The sequence below is a fragment of the Cydia amplana genome, chromosome 23 (assembly GCF_948474715.1).
Source record: "Cydia amplana chromosome 23, ilCydAmpl1.1, whole genome shotgun sequence".
Lineage (NCBI taxonomy): Eukaryota > Metazoa > Arthropoda > Insecta > Lepidoptera > Tortricidae > Cydia > Cydia amplana.
In genome coordinates, this window is record NC_086091.1 from 8,406,115 (window position 1) to 8,429,533 (window position 23,419).

The window sequence follows — 23,419 nt, forward strand, 5'->3', positions numbered from 1 at the left end:
ACGAATACTTCCTGTAAGTACCTACCATATCACGTCAGAACTTATTTGGTTAAATTTTCCTTAACCTGACTGTATGACCATGGGTATTTGTTACAGACATTAATTCTAATCTTTCTTAACTGGAAAACCATCTAGATCAATCTCAGTGCTAGGGATCAGTGGAGGCTTAAACCCATATTCTATCCTTAAATTCGATACCTTCGGCGTTCTGTCCGCTCTCCGCAATTTCAATTGTTCCGCATTAGGGTTAAAATAGTTGTTATTCTGTTGACCCCAATGCTGTTGCTCATTACGAACTGGCGGAGGACCGTAGTATTCATTTTGTTTGTTATTGTTATTGGTTAAATAGTGAATGTTATTTTTGTTATTGTTATTGGTTAAATAGTGAATGTAATTAGAGAGTGCTGGGTTCTTTTGGATTTCAAACTTGGGTGTATTATTGATATACTGGTAGGACGACGCATATAAATTCCCCCAGTGCGTTGTCTGGACAGAAGAAGCAGGCTTTCTGTCTTTTAAATCTTTTACGTATTGGTTGTATTGAGCGGCGTACGATTGTTGGGCCTTTTGGTCGTTGTGTCGTATTTCGTTAAGATTTAAATTTGGCGCTGGACTCGCTTGCTTGCGTTGTTCGGCAAACTGCTGATATTTGGGAACATTTTGTGTCTGCTCAGCGCCGTGCGGGTATGCATAGGTGTAGTAATCTTGTGGCTTCTCAAAGTGATATGGCACCCTAATAGGCACATACACTGGCCTTTCAACCTTCTTTTCCACCGGGTAAGGAACCTTGACGTGGACCGGCACTTCGACCGGGTAAGGCACCTTTTTCTCTACAATTTTTTCAACTGGATACGGCACGCGCTTTTCAACTGGGTAAGGCTTGTCAACATATTTAGTTACGACTACAGGCCTTTCGACAATCTTTTCGACAACTTTTTCAACAGCGTACGGGACTTGAAATGGTACTTTTTTCTCAACAATCCGGTCAACTGGGACCGGGTAAGGCACTTTTCTCTCTACAAATCTGTCAACGGGATAAGGTTGAGGAACATGTACTGCAACCGGTACTGGCTGTGGCACTGGTACTTCGATATGTACCGGTTTCTCTACATATTTCGTAACTGTTACCGGTTTTTCGACAACCCTATCAACTGGGTACGGTACTCTTTTTTCCACTGGGTAAGGGACGGGAACTTTAGTCTCGTAATGTACCGGGTAGGGTACCCGTTTCTCAACTTCATATGGAACCGGTACCTCTTTGTGCACTATTTTCTCAACTGTCACTGGTTTCTCTACCGTCACAGGATATGGGACCCGGTGTTCTATTGGGATAGGATACAAAACTTTCTTTTCGACGGGTACTCCTACTGGCACGGCTACCGGGGTAGGTACAGGGACTTGATGAACGACTTGTTTTTCAACAACCTTTTCTACAGGATACGGGATGTGCACCGGTCGGTCGACATAAATTTTGTGTTCTACCGGATAGGGTACCTGCACCGGATATAAATGCGGTACTTCTACCGGGTAAGGTTTATCGACGAAACGGGTGACTTCAACTGGTCTATCAACGATTTTCTCGTATGGTACCGGTACAGCAACCGGCCTATCTACCGGCACATGCTTTACAACCTCCACTTTTTCTGGATATGGTACTTCCTTCTCTATATATCTGTCAACGAATTTAGTGACCGGTACTTCCTTTTCAATAATGATCGGTTGAATAATTGGGTGCTCTTGATCTACGCTGTAAGTGTTATAATAAGGCCTTGCGTATTCATTTCTCTCATTACTATCTTCATTGGGTCTAATTTCGACTTCAGTCTGAACATTTTCACTTTGTTCTAATTGTTCTCTGGAATCATTTTGCTGATCAGTAATTGAATTAGCGTTATTCCGGTTATTCTTCTGTCCATAAGAGTCCTTAGACCTCATAGCGTCAACGTAAGTATTATATAAAGACTTGGCAAAGTCTAATGGTCCCTTGTTATTACTCCTACCTTCATCTAAATACTCATGTACTTGAACATCATTTATGTGAGTAATGCTCAAAGGAATGGATTGCTGGATTTCAACAACAGTCTTTTCCCTGTGTGGGCTTTTCACTATATCTGTTACGACTTCGCTATCGGAAACTTCATGATCATCCACAGTGTTGAATGCTCCAGAGTCATTCGCATTGTAAAGTCTTAAAGCAACAGTGATAGGAGCAAGATACTTCTGGCTTACAGGTCTTGGGGTTACATTGACTAGGTCCTCGGAAGAAGATTGTCTGTCCTGACTGTCTTTACTATTCGTTAAATTCTCATCAATACTATTTCTCACTCCAACAATCTCGTAGCCGTCTTGCAAGTAGGGAACCATAGTTGAAACTAAATTGTTAACAATTTGGTCTTTGAAATTGTTATAATTAGAATCCTGAACAACTATAGGCGAGGCAAATGTGTATTGATTTGAATTTGTTTTCAGAACATTCTCTTTCTTCTGGTCATTCTCCAAGTGTTCTATTTCGCTGTTAACAATGTTTTGTATTTTAGCTCTGACTGTGATTCTGTTTCTTGGAGTATTAGATGGCACATTAGAATAGTTGTCATATTGTGTTTGTTCAGCGATTTCGTTCCTTGGAGTATTTGGCTGGGCAGTAGAATAGTGGTCATATTGAGTTTCATCAGTAATTTTGTTTCTTGGTGTGTTTGGTGATACAGTGGAATAGTGGTCATATCGATTATCTTCAGTGATTCTGTTTCTTTGAGTATTTGGTGATACAGTGGAATAGTGGTCAAATCGAGTATCTTCAGTGATTCTGTTTCTTTGAGTATTTGGTGATACAGTGGAATAGTGGTCATATCGAGTTTGTTCTGCTTTCAAGCTGAATCGTGGCTTTGGTTTAATGATGTCATCATTATGCAGATTGGTCTGTTTTTCAGCGGCGTGATTAATTTTGAGCAGATCTTCATTCGATATTATATCCTGTGTCGAAGCTACTAGTCTAGAAATCCTATCATCTTCTGTTGTCACACTGCGAATAGTCGTAGATACTTCGTTGTAATAATATCTTTCACTCCTTGCATTGCCTCGAGGAGCCTCAACTTTGAAATGGACAGCTCCCCGATACGACAACGGTCTCTCAGTGCTTCTTAGACCGTAATTTCCATTAATATTACGAATGTCATAGGTAGGAGTTTCAGCATATACACGAGCAGGTTTTTCTGAGTTGTCGTTATGTTCCTCAGGGATTTCTTCTTCGTTAGTGCAATTGTGATCCTTGAACACTTGAACAACATTGGTTGTGAGATGTTCATGATCTTGCTCAGCATTATCCTCTTTGGTTTGAAGAGGGTTCGAGCTTTCACTTTGCTTCGTCTCGAAATTCGTTTCTTTATCACTAATTTGTTCGTTTAGTTGGATAGGGTGGAGAGTTTGTATGTTGTAGTAGGCTGGTGTAGGTACATTGTTGTTGTAGTAGTAGTTGGGTATCGTGTATTGGACATTTGCTTGTGGAAACTGTTGGTCGCCGGAGAACTGTTGTTGAAGGAGATATATCTCGACGGGCTGCGCAGGAGTGGCGGGTGCTTGGGTTTGATTGTCGTTGGACGGCGATACTTGGTACAGCTGTGTCGTTACGGGCGACTGAAACAAGACAATTGTTTTAAAACTTAATCCATAGCACATATCATAGCAATAGCATCAGATCAATCCCTAATTATTTAGACTTTGTCTAGTTAAAATGGAAATTAATGCATAATAAGTAGATGCGTGAGGTATCAACGTTTTTGGTTCCTATAGTTTTTTTTTATCAAACTCTAAACGTAGATTCGTATATATATGTATTTAGTAGTAGTAGTAGTAAACTCTTTATTGTACAAAAAGACATATTAAAAATAATATACAAGTAGTGAGAAGTACAAAGGCGAACTTATCCCTATGAGGGATCTCTTCCAGTTAACCTTTGAGTAGATGAGAGAAAGTGAAAAGAGGGTGACGAATGTAGTATTTCTATAGACATAACATTGAAAACTGTGACTTTTTTGCAAAAAATAAACGACTTCACACAGCCGTCAATGTTGAAGGTTAGAGATTTTAGTGCTACGTCAAGAAAGGCTTCTCTGGCAAGTCAGTGCAAACTTAACGTGGCCGGGGCATGGCTGTTTACTCGCCAAAGTTGTACGGAACCGAAACTCCTAAGCATCGAAAATATACACATAAATAAAATTAGACAGCAATTTTTCCACTTTTAAATTTATCCTAAGCTTAATAGCATCGTTCGCAGACGTTTCTGCTTGTAATTTTTTTATTTTTTTTTTTCGTTATACATGGGCTTACTCATGGCCACAGACTAGCCGAGGCGAAGACGTGGCCTACGATGGAGCGAGCCTGCCCAGAAATTAACAATTAAAAATTTATTGTTAAAATTTACAATTATCGAAAAATGAGTACAACAAACCTGCGTATTGGAGAATTGTAGCGCGCGTTCACCAAGCGCAATGCTCGCGGTGTGTGTGCCTGTGTTCACGGAGATGGCGCCGTGGTAACCGGTGTTGTCGGCCACGTAACGAACTTCCTGCTCGTTCTGAAATAGTAAATAATATATACTTGGTCAACCAGATCTTGACAGTAGAAAAAGGCGGCAAATTTGAAAAATGTAGGCGCGAAGGGATATCGTCCCATAGAAAATTTTAATTTCGCGCCTTTTTCTACTGACAAGATTTGCTTGACCATCTATAATAGAATAGTTTTTTATTCGTAAACACACAGACGATACACATAATAACACAAAAAGTACATAATGAAAATAAAGTGTAACGAAATGGCCCCATCTCAGCATGTTGCTGGCGACTTCCAGCGCTGATCTTTCGATGAAAACATCAAGTGAGAAATAATCACGGAAGGTAACAGACAAAAATAAATTAAAAAGATATACTATAGATATATTTTTATAGTTTTATTAGGTATGCAGACGATCTGGATCTGGAGCCTATTGGATAAAAGCTGCAAATAATTGGAAACACTTCAATTGATTCTCTATTACGGTCTTTGTCAAATTGTTATCAAAATTGCAGTTCATGACATACAACATATACATACAAAAGTCTCTGCTAGTATATTACCTTTGGAAAAGGAAACAAAGTACAATGTTGAAGGGACTGGTATCAAAATTTTAGTAATACCACTGTAAATATCTTGTTTGTAAATAAATGATTATTTCTAAAATTGCAAAGTACTGGTGATCACCATTTGGTATTATAAGCAGTGATCGTTAATTTTCCAGCAATTCTGGTGCAGCATAGTAAAAATAAAGGATTTTCTTCAATTTTTTTCTAGGGAGAGGATTGGTTAAGGTTAATATTACTGTTATTAACCCTAATTATCTATTCCACCTAGAGTAGGGCATACAGATGCTTTTAACCAACAATGCTGTACCAATATTGCTGGAAAATTAACGATCACTTACGTTATAACGTAAATAAAAATGTTACCTGCGGCAGTTTGACATAGTAATGTCCGGCAGTGCCGTCTCCCTGCGGCGTCAGCTGCCAGCCCCACTCGTAGTCAACACCGTTCTGCTGAATTTTCTGCAAAATAATTGCAATACATTAATAAACCAGAATATAATAGTTTGAAACTTAGAATAATATGGACTAAATATATGTTTACTATGTGGAGTCTATTTGGGTTTGGGTCTAAAACCCAAATAGCTGACGTGGCTGAAATAGCCGTCAAGCTGAAGTGGGACTGGGCACGTTTGCCGTATGCCAGATGACTTGTGGGTAGGGTTTGCACGACGGATCTGAAATGTATGGGAAGATCCGCGGATCCGGATCCAGTTCCTGGATAATTTCATACATTTCGGATCCGGATTGCAAACCCTACTTGTGGGCTAAATCAACCACCAATTGGGCCCCACAAGATCGAACTCGAGGTCGCAGCAATCCTCGACGGCGTTGGCGGGATGACCTCGACGCCTTTGACAGGAACTGATGCTAGACGGGTCAAGACCGGGATACGCAGAAGGGAGGAGGGAGGCCTTAGCTCAGCAGTGGGACACTCTAGGCTCATATAAATAAATAAATAAATGTGGAGTCTCTTGAGTAGGTAGGTAGGTATATTACCGATAATTTAATGTAATACTATGCCCTCAAACGTAATTTCATTATGCTATGTAATACACAACCATTGACACCATCATAAGCGTGTCTCCTTGTATAACAAAAGTTTCGTCGGTTACTTAACAGGTGGTCCACTTCGGAGATAAAGATTAGATTACTCTAATATTTATATAACGTTACAATTCAATATCCATGTCATTGTGTTGCGTAAAACACACACTGACGTAATGGTGAGAGTTATTATTATCAATAATTGTTTTGGAAGTCGGAAGCGATCGAGTTATTATTTTTCATGTATGGGCGTTAGACGCTTACTTTAACATGCAAAGAGAAGTGTTGAATGTTACTTGTTTAAATTAAATTTATCTATTTTATGGTGCATTTTATAGCCTCAGGTATCTTTGAGTATTAAGTATGGTTAAACTATCTATACATTTACTCATCAAAAAGTCTACCTACCGGAAGTGTTTTCTAAAAAAGAAGTAGGACTACCTCTCAGGTTTTTTGCGAAGTGTGAAAATGGGACACTGTCAAAAAATCTCATGTGAAGTTTGATTTAAGTATATAATTGGTAATTGCCATATTAACCCTTTAACCGCCACAGTCTGATATATAAGACATTACATATCCAATCATTTCGCCACAGTCTGATAAATAAGACAAAGATCTGATTTAGTTTTTACAGCACATTTATAACTCCCGTAACTATGCCAACCTTACTCTGCGTGGTACAATTACTGTCGGTGGCGACACGAGCACGCTCGATCAAAAATTGCTGGCGGTTAAAAGGTTAAAAGAAGATCCCAACCTATATTGTAGCAATACTTGTACAAAACCAATAAATATTTTTTCATTTTCATTTTTCATTTATAATGGGTACTTATTTAATTGCAATATTGCAATATTAAAAATATGAGTTCTCTGATCTGAAGTGGATTTTTTCTGTTCTCCGTGTGGAAAGCGTCAACTTGCGGCACGTTGCGCTAAACCAAGATGCCAGTTTTCGTCTCAGTCGAACAGAAAAGTAGTATACACACCTCCGCCAGTCAATAAGAAAGCCTCAGAACCTCAGATCAGATCACATGGAATTGTCAACCGAGGCCAAGCCGAGCGACATTTCTTACTTTACTGCCCTAGGTAATATTAAAATAGGTACATCTAGGTCAGAGATGGGCATCATTCGAATAAACTTTTATCGGAATAATCATTCCAATAAACAATAATTCACGATGTTTTTATTCGCGGATGATTCATTCGCGAATAATTCATCCGCGGATGATTCATTCGCGAATAATTCATCCGCGAATGAATCATTCGACCACTTTTCCAATGACGAATGATTTATTCGTTATTTCATTCGAATAAATCCACGAAGAATATTTAAGTTTTTGGCTTATTCCATTCAAATAAACAACACGGATAATAACACGTTTCATATGACTTGTTTTTAGTGTATATTTGTTCAGAAGTTAAAGGTTAAAAGATAAAAAATAGTATAATAAAAAAAGGATTAGCGTGAACAATGAATTACTCACACACAAAGTTAGTGACTTTCTGGCTTGACCTAGAACACCAAATTTTCTTAGCAGCTATTTGCTTCAGAGCAAATCTCACAACGCATTTATATTTACAGTAACTATTTAGGTAGTTGCATTGCACATCACAGTTGCCAATCTTTCTAAACCGTGAAAAGTTAATAAGGTATTCGAATAAACAAATTATTCGTGGCAATTCATTCGACGAATAAATTATTCGCGGATAAATTATTCGACGAATAATTTATTCAAATAAGAATAATCATCCGACATTTTTATTCGTCATTCGCGATAAATTTTGTTATTCTTATTCGTTATTCGTCATTCGAATAAATTTTGCCCATCTCTGATCTAGGTATACTATACAGTCAGCAGCAATAGTTGCTAAGCGGGCGAGGTGTTCAAAATGATCTTGACGCGACTTTAGCGAATAAAAGCGCGTCAAGGTAATTTTGAACACCTCGCCCGCTTAGCAACTTTTGCTGCTGACTGGTCATCAGGTGAGGTTCTAAGCTTCTAAGACATTTCGTAAATATTATCACATATAAAAAAAAAACTATAGCTACATTTTTTTATTTACTCAATCGTAACTAGAGTCTGTGCGGAAAGAGAAGAGTCGTGAAATGTATGGGATCCAATACATTCTACGCACAGACTCTACGTAACTATATGTAGCTTTTTATATTTCAATAATCAGTCAATTCATGTCCAATCAAGAAATCATTGCCGCCCATCACCCGACGAGCAAACGGCCTACTTAACATACATTTTACACGCCACTCTGTTTACCAACAAACCTGACCCGTCACTTACGTAATACATTTCAATTGCTCGAGCTTTTCAACTCTACCTTTTTAAATCAAGTTTCGTTAAATCATGACGACTTGCAATTTGTTTTGCTAAATGTAAAATGCTTAGCGTCTTTTCTGATTCAGATTGACTTGGCGTTAAAAATAAACGTGCTTTTTAAGGATTGTAATATATAGCTGGTCAACCAAATCTCGTCAGTAAAAAAAGGCGCGAAATTCAAATTTTCTATGGGACGATATCCGTTCGCGCCTACATTTTTCAAATTTGCCGCCTTTTTCTAGTGTCAAGATCTGGTTGACCAAGTATAGTACAAAGTTTCATTACACCGCATTCTACAAGCGGTGTTTAAAGCCCAACCGAAGACCAGGAAACCATAAACACATGTGGCTTTTCACTCGCGGAAGGCATGTCTCCTCAGTTCTAAACAGTCCTAACTCTGAACCCATTCAGTAAGAAATAAGCCTTATGTTTCTGTTGAAAAATAATCCGCGATCTCCTTATAAGCTGCCCTTTTAAAACTATAACCGAACGCAATTAATAACCACTTTATACGTGGTCTCAAAGACCATAACAATTCAAAGTAATTTTAGATCCAACTATACTAGTTTCTAGTTCGATGTTGGAACTATGCGAATAAGTTGCTCGAGAGTAAAAGTGCCCGGAGCGCATGAAAGTGAACATTTCAAAGGCAATGTCTAGGTTTTGCACTTGGGGGAAGAATGGCGGAAGTATTTAAGGTAGGTATACGGTCATATAAGTCAGTTAGTCGTAGAGTCACTGTAAGTTATATTTATCTTTAGATAAAGCCTACGTTTATTTGAAAGTTAATTGTTATACATTTAAATCTGTCCTTTGTTTCGTTGCTCTTAGAATATTTTGTATCTACTATACTTCAATATTTTTTGTACGAACGACCCATATCATATAGAATCCGGTCATTTTACGGGCAATTTTGCAAGTTTAAATCTTAAAGTGGTGACGTGACTGCAAATATTTCTTAGATAAGTATACGTGCTTTTAATCGCGCTTCTATCGTGCCTATCCATTACTAGTGGTACCTATCTTTTATTGCTATCAAAGCTCGTAGAACTTACCTTGTAGATTTTATTAGAAATAAATCACTCTAACTCAGCTGAAAAGACAGGTGTACCTGCGGATTGATTTATTATTACGTACCGCAATATATTTTCCAATGTCATAGTTTTATCTAGTGCAATGTATAGGTATTATTTATACTAACGTATCAGTTGGTATCAGCAAAAAGCTATTGGTCGTAGAAGACATTTTAATTCTAAAATTCGTTCTTCGAATTTAAAAGTTGATGTAGATGACTCAGTACATAAGTAGTAACTCTGGCAGGGCTCGAAACCGGTTTTTTTGTAAAATCCAATAACCCAATCATTTTAATTATTTTATGCGCTTTACGTAGGACTCAATTATGTATTTAGGTTACAACTTCATATTATTATTAGATGTAATTAAACGGAAAGGATATTTATTTATTATGATTACAAGTAATTGTACATTCAAAAAAAAATTAAATAAACTAACTTATCTATAAAATAAAACTAAATTAAACCTAAAAACTAATAAATACTAAATTACAAAAAACCTATAAAAGACCCAATCATAAAAGAAATGCCCCGTCCAACAGTTCGGCCTGTGGCATGGACCCCATTACACGTTACCTCTCTGTACCGCTAGCTGTTATTAGATTGTCCCATTAAAAATGAAATAATAAACCAAAGAACAGAAAATAACGTAATAATACCGGTATTTTTTGTATGAAGAAAAAACCGGTTCCGAGCCTTGAACTCTGGTTGTAAAATGTTGACGTTTGAATACCCAGTTACCACAAACCATAAGCGCCGTCCTGAGCGATCTACCTATTTCATCATGATTTCAACTGTCAAACTCAGAGGTATGACCAGCCCTGCCACTGTAGCTGTAGTATGTCACTCGTAGTATTTATCGATGTTATTACAAAATATAACTCTGGCATATAAGCGCCCTAAAATTCAATAATCTATGCATCATCATCATCACCATATCACTAGCGTTATCCAGGCATTGGCCCACAGCGATTGCTAGGTGCGATTAGGTAGGTTAAAATATCAAATTAGTTATAGTGTTCATTTATTAGGTACAGAAATTTACAAACTTAATATACTTAGGTAAATATAAAAATTAATGGTATTGTATGCATTTAGGCCATAGGTACCCGGCTGAATGTACCTAGTACGCTGCTGGCGTTCCCTCTTTGTACCGCTAGCGAGATACGCTGGATTAAAAATGCGCCGGACCTGGGGTCGCCGCTTTTCTCTCGTAATAATATTCCGTACAATACAATAAGTGTGATGAAAAAGTTTATTTATACCACGACTGTCTCTACATTCGTCTCACCTAGAGCGATCATAATTTCACAAAGGAAATCATCGATCAGTTTTTGCTTGTAAACTGCTCCTTCATAATGACACCGGAATCTCCATTACAATACACTGCAGGAAGTGGAACAAAGATGTGTACGGTAATGATATGTGTGTTGAGCGCGGCGGCGTTACACTTGCTTTTACGACTACTTATATGTGACGTTATCTATGAAAAGGGACCTTATTGTCGATGGCGCTTACGCCATTATTAACGATGCTCCGATATAAATACAATGCCGCCCGACGCTGTGCGGCGTAAGCGCCATCGACAATAAGGTCCCTTTTCATAGATAATGCCCCATATAAGGTCAATGTGGCTAATTCCGTCATAGGGACTATTCCGTCCACGAGGGTATATTTCTTTGATTTTTAATCGTAGGAAAAAAAACCATTTGCTTTTGATTGCTGATAATAAAAGCAATCGCTGCTTTGTCGATGAATATATATATATACATTTTCACCTCAGCAGCTCGAACAAGGGTACTTTGATTCTTAAAAACAGTGAGCAAAATGCGATTTTGCTCACTGAGTGAGACAAAATGACATTCAAGTGACCTTTATAGTCAAATGTCATTTCAACATGCGGGGTCTAATAAAAGATCGAAATACTTGGGTTCTATTATCTCTGTCCCTTTCACACTGTTAGCAAAAAGAAACAGACAAAAAAAGTTAAAACGACATTCAACAGTATATTCACGGTTTATAATAGACCCCCGAAAAACTTCAGACCGCATCGTTCCAAACCACGTACGAGTATGAATTCTTAATAATTAATAAATAAAAATAAAGTTTAAGATTTGATAAAAACTGATAAAATACGATATTTTAGGTATTTTATTGTACAATTAAAATAACGAACTCAAAAAATACACAGATCATCACGCAAAATTAATTATTTTACTTTTAAGAATTTCTACCATAGTTGACAAATAGTACGTATCCGCAATTCGGACCGTATCTTACAAAGATTTTTTTTACAAAAAAAAAATGGTCGATTGAAGTGTCAGTTAATGTTTGTTATTTCTATATTATTTTACTGGAATTTATTATTACGTTTTGTTTTTGTGTTCCATTGCGGTAATTAAACTTAATTGTTTGTATATCTTAAGAAAACATGAGTGCAGGTATTAAGTGATGAAGAAGGATTACATTTTTCAAGTTGTCTAATAGGTATGTTCTCACTGCGCTGAGGTGAAAAATGTTGTGTACTACACGAGATCAAAGTTATTTACATCTCGTGCGCTTTTGAGTCCCTTACTACGCTCAAGATTCTAAATTAGATTCACTCGCTACGCTCGTGAATCTATTATAGAATCTTTCGCTTGCACGGGACTCAAAATAAGCACTCGAAGAAATATCAAACTTTGATCACTTGTTGTACAAATAACTATTTGTTCGCTGTTCGATAAAAACGCTAATGGACGGAATAGCCACGGAATTGACCTTATATAGAGACATAAGTACAAACACGACCTAAGGTCCTAGCCAAGATGACAATCAAGAAACAAACGCCAAACGTAAAGAAAGAATCCTACCTAATTTTTTTCTTTCAGAAATATGGAATTTGAATCCTTAAGGTCACTTAATAAATTCAGAATTCAGATGTTCAGTGATCATAATTTTTTTTTCAAAACAAAAATACAGACAACTAGACAGTTTAACAAATACCGAATTGATACGATGATAAGTAGGTGTGGAAAGTTAACACTGAAGCAGTAACTCAACAATGAAGGAAGGTATTCCACCTGTCGTACAGTTTAGGCGCTCAATCACTCGGACAGACAGACAGATAGGAAGTTCCTTTCACTCGGAACCGAGAGCTTTATGTAAGCATTATGCAATGTTAGTTTAAGTTTAGTTAAATCGGCCCTTAAACTGTTCTGGTTAAGCTTGTTGGTTTTAGAGCTTTATACATAATAGTAGATATATAGTGATAGTAAGATAAAGGGGAAATGATTGTTTTGTTTATCTACCGGTACCTATTCTGAAACTATGATATAACGTAATAAAACCAGCTGCCGGTAGTAAGTATCCCTGCAGTTCATTTCCCTTTATTGTAAAGCGTTTTAAGTATCTACTGTATTCATCTTTTTATTATATGGTGCGCAATAAATATGTTTTATTATAACTATAAATATATTTCGTAGTGCTACATCCGTGTATTTAATAGCTATTTACTATGATAAAGGAATCTCATAAATAAGTTAGGTACAATAAAATATTTAATTATTGTAATGAAAGTGATGTTCCATTGTTTATCTTAGTAACCAATAATAAGTAGGTATTGCCTGATTAGAAATGAGATATTGTTAACGTATCATTAACTATATCTTTAAAAATAATAGAATTAAACCAAAAATAGCACGTAACAGTCTCCAAAACGCATCCATCACAAAAGCAATTACAGTTCGAAACTTAAAACAAGAGAGTTACGCCACCTCGCTAATTAACACAAAAAACCGAACAGCTGTACCAGAGATAATAGAGAGCCATAGATAATAAACAATAGACAATAAGATCGGATTGTTATTAATAGTGGAGAAGTCGAGATGGCACGCGCGAGCGAGCGTGGTGTAAGTCACTTGCGCTTTTCATCGCGGTAAGTTGCCGTGAAGAAATTGATATTGATACGAGTACTTCTCGTGTGTAATTACTTAATACATATTTGTTTTTAATTGAGATCTGGACATACCTACAATCGTTTGTCTGGCAAAGTTTGAAGAGATTGCTCTTCAAACTCGAACGGTATTCACTACTCATCATTTTTTTAATATTATAATTATGAATTATTATTTATTAAATAAGAAGACTTGACTTGCGTGCCCTTACAGCCCTGCCCTTCATGGTCTGACTTGTATTTTATTGAATAACAGCTGGATTTACTATGTACATGACTTTACAACATAATTAATGTTGTTTTTTTTTCACTGATATAAAATGTTCGATAATATATTATTTATAATATTGACAGTACCTAGGCAGACGCACAGTTCAGTTCCGCTCATATTACCAAAGAGACTTCCTTGAGTTTTAAGTTACAAGTTTTCATGAAACGGGCTCAAATTGTTTAGAAAAGTTAGAAGTAGACCGCTTCTAACTTTTCTAAGCATAATAATGTATTACTTACTAGCGATTTCGCACGGGTTAATACAGCTAAACCTTCCTCAAGAATTACTCTATTAATAGGTGGAAACCGCATGAAAATCCGTTCAGAGGTTTTTGAGTTTATCGCGAACATACAGACAGACGCGGCGGGTGACTTTGTTTTAAAGGGTGTATTACGCGATACGTAGTAAATGCATGGCCTCGCTCCCTCCTGTAGCTCGGGTCTGATTTATGCAGATTCCATTGTACCACTGCAAGCAGGAAGCGATACTGCAACGTCGTTTATATACGTATGTGCGTCACTTTCTCCGGACAAGGTTCGATGCTTCGATCCGTTTGAATCTAGGATTCCTAGCATTTACTAAATATCACCAAAAATGTTTTTTCAAACTATATGATGTCGGACGTCACCGATGAGTCATTTCGATGGATAATACATGGCCGACTACAGAGGTGCAAGGAATTTAGTCTATATTATATAATTTGTGTATGTATAGGTACATATGTATGTATATATATACTTTATTGCATATAGAAATAAAACCATGAGGAACACAGTTACAGAGTAAACTAAATACAATAAAGGCGAACTTATCTCTATGGGATCTCGTCCAGTTAACCTTTGAGGAAATGAGTAAAACAGAAGTTACGATGAAAAACAAAAGTGTACAATCACTAAAATGAATGAAATGCAAGTTTTGAATACACATTGCTACAAATAAACGCGGGGGTTTGCATACCCCTTTGGCCATTCTTTGTGAAGGGCAATGGGTCAAACAGATTACTGTGTTATCGTCTTTCCTGTAGACATACACAAGAGTTAAGGGCTATAAAGGTTAATTTTCTTATTTAACCCTTATCCACGTGAAAAGGTCCTCCTTTTATTTAGAGAACTATGATCAAATCATTACTTACATGCCCACAAGCTGTTAACTATTGCCCACAGGAGAGAAAACTAGTGTGTTCGCGCGAACTGTACATTTTTCTCTAAATAAAAGGAGGACCTTTTCACGTGGTTAAATAATAAATAATAAGGGTTAAATAAGAAAATTAACCTTTATAGCCCTTAACTCTTGTGTATGTCTACAGGAAAGACGATAACACAGTAATCTGTTTGACCCGCATATATGTTAGGCATATTGAAGATATTTTGATAAGCAGGCATCGGAGTTTTTGTCGCATGGTAAGACTAATAGCAAGCTATGGAGTCGACATTTGCCATAAATGTAAACTCTTATTCATACTCATACTCATTTATTTAATTTATCTTAAAATGCCTTTAGAGCGGTCGGTCGTGTATATTATCTTAGTCGAATTATATAATAAATATTTTTCTATTACATTATGAATTCATAACTTCAACTATTTTAACATACAACTATACAAACTACATCGCTGCGAAAGACCTAATGTCATGTAGGTACTGACCGCTGATAAAATTGATTAGTATTTGTCATGTGTCAATCACTGGTGATTGCAAACGTAGTAGTTATTTATATCTGTATGTGGTAAATACGTTCAGGAATATTCCATAATTAATTATTATGCCTAACCCAGAAATAGCTGCAATTTTGGCATGGATAGAGCCATACAACGATTTACAATGTGACTATGAAAAATCTGCTATAGTGTGCTTGAGTTGTGAAGTACAACTCGCCCAATTGAAACATACATTTACTGCAACAAATGAGGTTTAATAAATTAAACTTATATACGTAGTAACTATTTAGTAATCTGTTCTCATATTAAATAAAATTAATCATGAGTATGAGTATGAATAAGAGTTTACATTTATGGCAAATGTCGACTCCATAGCTTGCTATTAGTCTTACCATGCGACAAAAACTCCGATGCCTGTATGATAAGTTACCGTATGCGTAGTCTGCGAGTACGCGCCGGATATGGTCAGCGCCAGCCACACTCGCGCCCACTGGAAACAAACAACCAATGTTATAAAAATAATACTTAATAAATCAAAAGATATTTATTAACTAAATAAGATTAAGTGCATGCACAATATAAAAATCAGGTAGAATTACCAAATAGGTATTTGTGTAGCGGACGATGAGACTCAGCGAGCGCTGATTTTCAATGCAATTTTGCAGCTCGCTCTACGTCCAAAAAATATATTTAACTGTAGGTAGTAGGTACCTGATTTACGTTTTTCCCTTCTAGTGCTTTATTTCATGGTTGATGTGAAATAATTAATTGTGACTACAATTGACAATATCGACATCCCTATAGTGCTTAACTTAAATTAGAAAATGCCCTGAATGTTCATCCGATATTATAATCCAATTTTCACCTCTAGCTTTCATTCCAGTGCTCCAGTATTTATTTACGACCGCCTATTTATAGACATATTTGCATAGCAGTCGCGTAATCAGTGTCTATGTCAAGATTATTATGTCTCCAGGTCATTTACTAGTTTCTAGTCAGTCCTTATTCTGGACTAGATTATCCTATATCATACGAAAGTTGTCTGTAGTTAATTATTATTAAGTGCTGTCTTTAGTCAATTAACTTAGGAAGTTGCCATTTATACTCGATGTACTCGGTAGTCGTAAGTAAGAGGTAACAGACAGACAGACAGACAAAAAATATGTTTTAGTTTTCAATTGTAAAAATTTAAAAGCATTATAATAATATTATGCTAACTAGAGAATAAAACCTTTTAAAACCATTTGTCTAAAACAAATTAGAAGTAATTAAATTACGTATCCATACAATTTACTTCACTCAAGCACGCATGGCGCATAAAATTAATCCCACTAAATGAATATAAGATATATGTTTTCAAATCAGGAAACGTCAATTTAATAATATTTATGAAATAAAATGCGAATAATTTATTAAATACCATATTATCTCAACGACCGTAGGGCAGTATTGAACGTTTCACGGGCGTAAGTACTTTCTATGCTATGTCAGCGACTGTTGATCGTTATCGACTTAAATGGTAATTTATTAGCTTATATTTAACATTGCAATCTTTGTTAACTATATAAATGTAGAGTTAAATAATTTATAAAGCCCTTAGTTTATAAAGTGACTCAACTGTACTCAGGGCCGGATTAAGCATGTCGGGGCCCCTAGGCAGTGCAATGCTCGGGGCCCCCTTACAGTCAATTCTACATACATAATGTTCAGTTGTTCAGTACAAGGATGTAAGTTTGCGATTTTAATTTCAACCTTCAGGTGTCAGTTGAGCCGATCCGAACATGCCGAGCGATGTCTTTTTCGCTCTTATTGCGTGGACATAAAGCTTTTTTCTATCAGTTTTTGCCGATTCCTTTTTGCGTCAAGTGTGGGGAGAGCCCTTTTTTTTCTCAAAAGGTTAAATATTTTGCCAGGCTGAACAGCGATTGTCCGACCATAAGACCATACGCCAAGCCACATGATTAAAATTAACGTAATAATATAGACTTTACATGTATATATGACATTTCATTCACCAGTTAAGCTAGCATGTAGGTATAGAGTCAACCTGAAAAACAGCAAAAAACGCGAGCGCAGCGAGCGCGAAATTTTTTGTGAAATAATTGTGAAAGCGTGTTAAAAAGGCCGGGCCGGGCCTAAAAATCCGAAGTTCCCCAGTGAGGCGTGCTTTCATGCGAGGTCAAAGCCGTGTTTCAGGATAAGCTCAGCTAGAGCCAGAGGAAATTTGGAAGACAAACCAAAAATTGAGGTAACAAGTGAGGCTGAAGATCGAGCTCAGCAATCTCCACATTTCTGACTTTCCATTGATGAGGTTTTAGGCCCTCGAGAGCCTGAAATTTGAGCTCGACATTACAGACTTTAAAAGCTATAAAATAACATAATTTGGGTTCATAATCATCTAATGTTTCTGTGTCTGAGAAACTGATATTGGACATTAGGTATGAGTAGGTACCATAATTTTTTTTTAATGAATTTTGGCTATTTGGAAAAATATTTTGTTTACGAGCGCGGGGCCGCCGGGGCCCCCTAGCCGAGGCGGGGCCCATAGGCAGTTGCCTACTCTGCCTTAGGGTTAATCCGGCCCTGACTGTACTGCGTGCACGATTATGATGACAATATCATATCATATTATGTCAATTATATCCCATCAAAAACATTACATGTAAAAAGTTGCAAGTCTCGCAACGCTTCTACTACAAAAAAGTTTTGAGATGTAATGTGAAACCAAGTCGGTTAGGAGTCTCGTTTGACACGCCGTGGAAGACGGACGCATCTGTGCGGGTCCATTTATCCCTTAAAATTGTAAAACCCCGGGACGAAACAATAGATCCCCTGATCGCGCAGATGTGCAACTGACCGAGTTGACCGACTCACGCCGACGCGACGGTCTATGTTCCTTGACGCGACCTAGCCGCTTTATAACTGCTCATTTTCGCGATTTTTATCAATCTTGACGAGTGTGTACTTGTGCAGTGTGTTTACATATATATAGGTATTTTTCCACGTGTGTGTGTGCAGTGTGTATCTATCATCAGTGCGTGCGACACAGGCTGACATTTGCAACAACATGTGCCGTAACTTGGCGGGTGGCCCCGGTGAGATTGTTCCAATTTGCATATAAGTACCTACTATAATTATGCATGAATATTGCGTAAGGGTTAAGGCAGCAGTGCCCTTTACTTGAGTTTTACAGTAAAGATCGCCGCACTCGCGTTCTACATACTTCCCCACCGAATCACCCTTGGAGTCTGATGCGAGATGATTTGCGCATACGCACCGTGTTCCGTAAGGATTGCCTAATTGCGTCATTTGCGCCTAGTCACACATACATACTAGGTACATATTTAAGGGCCAATAACCTGGAATTTGTGATGATGCTGGCAGCAAATAACAGGGATCATTAGATTAGACAAATGTTTCAAACTACTGGCACCTATAATGTGAATATATGTGTGAATATATGTATCGGCATTACCCGGGCAGCACCAAAAGTGGTCACGGGTGAACCCAAGTTTCTCCAGCGATGTATCAAATAGGCATCTCTTAAATGCAGTACGCACCGAACTAAGGTAAACGTACTTAATAGTTAATTTACTATACATTATGAGTGTTCAGAGTGTTATTTTCGTAAGTTTCTTTTTATCTACGATCCTGGGAATATCAAGTCAATAAAACCAGGAGAAAGCAGCCTATAGCTTTGGCCATCTGGTGCTCAGACATCGCTCGGGGGCTTTGAATTACGGGAAACAATTTAAAATGATGGTGCAATAGGTACACAGTTTTAAAATAAAGGCCGAGTTTAGAAAAAAAACAACTACGCTTCCCTTAAACGCATCTGCTGACCATATAACCATAAAAAGTAGGTACAGGCCGCTAAATTGCACAGATGAGATGAGCCAAAAGATGTTTTTTTGTTAGCATTCCCGGACAAAAGCAACCAAGCCTAATGTTTGTTTAAATCTGTACAATCTTTGAACCCATAATATCTCTTACACTTTTAAATTAGTGATTTGTTTATTAAAGTGACAGTGTCTTTGTGTTTTTATTTGTGCTAAAAGTGTCTATGCCTAGTGTGGTCAGACATAAACAATCATCGAAGTGTTATTTCGGAATTGCCCAAATTATTTCTACTGCTACATGAAAAACTGGATTAGCACAAGAACAGAAATAAATGATCACTTTTCTAAGCGGGACCTAAGCCTGATGACACCTTACAAATCCCAGTCGTATTTAAGTACTAAGTTTTGGTTTTGGTTTTGGTAAGTATAAGTCGGCTATTTATGAACAATACGGATATTTATGAACATGAACGGAACAAAAGAGGACATACCTACCATTGACAGTGTTTAGTGCATAATAAGTATGAATAATATTTGGTGGTGATTCCATTTTGTGTGATTGTATTTTGGGTTTAACCTAGAGTCAAGTGTTCGAGTGTTGCCTATTGTTTTGTCACTTTCTTGCAGTGTTGATTGATAAGCGTGATTATTTCTTAGTGTTGTAGTCTTAGTATGTAGTTGTAGACACTATAGGTACATCGGCATTGCGCCACTCCAAAAATCTTAGCAACCCCTAGACGTCAAATAACAACGGCAAGACACGGGTATCTGAAGAAAAGAACCTTGAGACAATTATTTCAGGACAAGCGAGCCACTGAACGTCGTCCGTTAGGAACAACCCATAGTACATGAAAGCGGAATTAAACACAACGATCGCGCCTGAAATGGCAAAAATGGGTGGGTATAGTTAAAATCTCGTAATTTCGTCATTTACAGCGCGCTATTACGGCGTATATCCAGTATATTAAGGAACAAGCATCGACACACTGAGATATGCTACTGATTGAAACCAAACCGGATGATCACGAGCTCACGAAACGCTAAGGACAATCTCCGTGCAAACTCGAATATTTACATAGCGCGGCGTCGCCATTGCTGCCATCATCCCGCTGTCATACAAAACCCCTACTTTACAGAAGAAACATATTGTATGGAGACTAGCAAGGCCACGGTAGAAAATACCTTCTGCATCCTCAAAGTTTTGGTTCTCGCAAGTGGCAACGGACAGTGGCGGGTAAAAAAAAACTAAGAAAATACGAAAGCCATATATGAGAAGAAGTCCTTGAAGAAAGTCAATCACGAACTCACGAAAACTGTTAATACCGAAGTCCCAGCGTGACGAGAACGACGGACCAGTGATTGAACAACCCACGTGAAAATTACAATCGGCTTCACAAAAAACCTAAGAGCAATGAACGCAAATTAATCGCAGTCACCATCCCTTCTTACCTATATATTTACACTAGTATTTATCTATATCCCTTACACTGGGCACGATGCTGGTATTCGGTCTGGTTCTTCTACTCCCGTCAACTCCTATCCTCGACTGCACCAGCCCCACACTCCCCACCTGTATTATTGGCTCGCCGGTGTCTCGGGCAGGAAGGTCAGTTGAGCATGCCGGGGCGGCAGATGATGGGAGGAATACACGAGTAGGCCCTAATACACGCCCTAGCTCGGAACAGGTTTGTCTGGACGGTGGTTGTTAGCATACCGTAGCATACGCCTCTGACCGACGGCCTGGATCGTGCCAGCGCGTGCATTTGAGCAAGCTCGATGAGCCTCTCCGTCCCTCCCTCTCTTGTGTGACCAACGCTTCTGCGTCCTTGCAGCAGAACTGCTGGCTGGCGCAGTCACTTAACGGTAACGGTAACGGTAACGGTAACGGTAATGTGAAACCAAGTCGGTTAATTTAATCAGTGCGAGGGGGTGTTAAAACCGTATCAATATGTCAAAGTTCCTTAATTTCGAATTAAGGAACTTTGACATACAATAATTCTTAAACTACAAGTTCAAATTGAATGTTTTTGAGAATATATCTTAAGCATGTTAAGCCCTATAGATTACTGAAAATTCAGGGTTCTAGCTTCAGCCAGCACAAAATTACAGGACGTCGAAAATGGCTTGAATCGCTCCGAGAAAAGGATGGTACGGCCGTGCCTCTTTGTTTTGCTCGACTTGGCGGGGGCATTACCGTGCCCCCAGATTGTGCCGCGTAAGAGGTTTGACATTATGTACTTATAGCATTTTTTTTAACCAATCAAATAATGCCATTTGGCATTAAGTCCGCCATTTGTATATTGTTGTATATGTTTTGTGCAATAAAGTTTAAACCCTTAAATAAATAAGATACAGCGGCGACAACAACGACGTCCAACAGTAACCTCGTGCCGCCCAATGTACATTAGGATGTACACTCAGTTTCGATGGAATGTCAACCTTAATTAATAACAAAGAAGGTAGCATTTCATTTGTCTCGTAAAATTTTCGAACAAATGAAATTCAACCCGATTAAAAATACAACAAGGTTCAAACTTCCTTGGCTATAATTTTGTACGGTGGGCGGCACGAGGGTAATGCAGCTGCCGTTGACATCTGAATGGAATCTTTACAAACTTTAGTAAGTCCGAGCAGATATTTATGAGCATTTTACGTGTCGTAAATCACAAAACTATTCATTAAATTAGTAAAGCATTTTCGAATGATATTAAGCTAATAATTATCAGAGTTAATTATTGATACAATCATTATTCTTAAGAAATGTTGGTGTGCAGGAGAAATATCAAATTTAATAATGTGAATGTCAATAAAGGTACCAGCATTCCAACAACACCAGCATTACTGCTGCAGTAATGCAGCGCGACATTACTGCCGACTGATTACTGCCGCAAATATCAAGATCGATGTTGCTGCCCGGATTTTTGACATTTGCGGCAGAAATGTCGTGCTTCATAAACGCATTGTAATTATGCCTACTTGAATAAACTATCTTTTATCTTTATCTTATCTTATCTTCAGAAATGCTAGTGAAGTCTGAATCTAAATTGCTGCTGCTAAAACCGACCGGGTTGACGACCGGTCTGGCCTAGTGGGTAGTGACACTAGTGACCCTGCCTGTGAAGCCGCGGTCCTGGGTTCGAAACCCAGTAAGGGCATTTATTTGTGTGATGAGCACAGATATTTGTTCCTGAGTCATGGTTGTTTTCTATGTAATTAAGTATTTGTATATTATATATATCGTTGTCTGAGTACCCACAAACACAAGCTTTCTTGAGCTTACCGTGGGCGTGGGGCTTAGTCAATTTGTGTAATAATATTTATTTATTTATTTAAAATAAATGTAAGCAGGCAATACGAACCATGATTGTAGTCGAGCCAGTGTGCGCTGAGGTTTAGTGCTTCCTTCTTCTGTTGATTAAAATTTCTGAAAAACAGAAAATAAAGTTTTGTAAATAAAATTTGTAAACATCTTTTTCAGGGAACAGCGGCTGAGTGTATTATTTATTGGTTTGCAATGCAACGCATGACGAGTATCTTTCCAAGCATCTAAATTTCAGGTTTCAGATTGTCATAACGCATTGCTAAGGTACAATCGAACCAACTCATTTGTGACCATAGTGAACCTCACCATAGAACGTTTTCACAGAGTCATAATAATTATACTTTTTAAATTAATATAATGGCAATGACGTAGGTAGTAAATGTGAAAAGGGTTCTTAATTGGTCAGAAATCAAGTTGTTTGTTTCGTACGTGGCCTTAACTTTCCTCGGTCCATATTATTGCACAAGTTGTCTCATGTCATGTGTAACGCATTCCATAGAGGTATCTCTAGTAATTTGGCGAATCTCTCTTCAACCGCAGGCCGCAGAAAACCACGGTTACACATCGACATGTGACTTTAGCATTTACATAATTCGTAATTTCGCGGTTTAAGAACCTAGTTATAATCGTTTTGGTCGTTGGACGGCCTTTCTTTTGGCAAAATAATTACTAAAAAAATGGCTGAACAGAGACTATAGGTAGTTGGTGGTGATCCTGCCTGCGAAGACTGGTATTTTATGAACTGATGTAATTTATCGTAAGTACTAAGGTAAACGTACTAGTGCTCGACATGCTAATGCCCAATAGATGACACCCTGCTGTCACCTCTATT

The 23,419-nt window shown here is 37.7% G+C and overlaps 1 protein-coding gene across 1 annotated transcript; it reads right to left on the bottom strand.

Moving 5' to 3' along the window:
• Positions 1-105: 105 nt before the first annotated feature.
• On the bottom strand, positions 106-22,702 carry LOC134658660 (uncharacterized). The gene is made up of 5 exons (XM_063514312.1): positions 22,625-22,702; positions 15,857-15,916; positions 5,478-5,573; positions 4,445-4,570; positions 106-3,630 (listed from the first exon to the last, which is right to left on the bottom strand). The coding sequence occupies exons 1-5, from the start codon at positions 22,625-22,627 to the stop codon at positions 106-108; spliced, it is 3,810 nt and encodes a 1,269-aa protein (XP_063370382.1). The 5' UTR covers positions 22,628-22,702.
• Positions 22,703-23,419: the final 717 nt, after the last annotated feature.

Bases quoted from the DNA above. Each gene is read 5' to 3' on its own strand.
- LOC134658660 (XM_063514312.1), bottom strand. The intron at 4,571-5,477 runs GTAACATTTTTA...TTACTATTTCAG, and splicing joins ACTATGTCAAACTGCCGCAG to AACGAGCAGGAAGTTCGTTA. The intron at 3,631-4,444 runs GTTTGTTGTACT...GTCTTGTTTCAG, and splicing joins TACAATTCTCCAATACGCAG to TCGCCCGTAACGACACAGCT.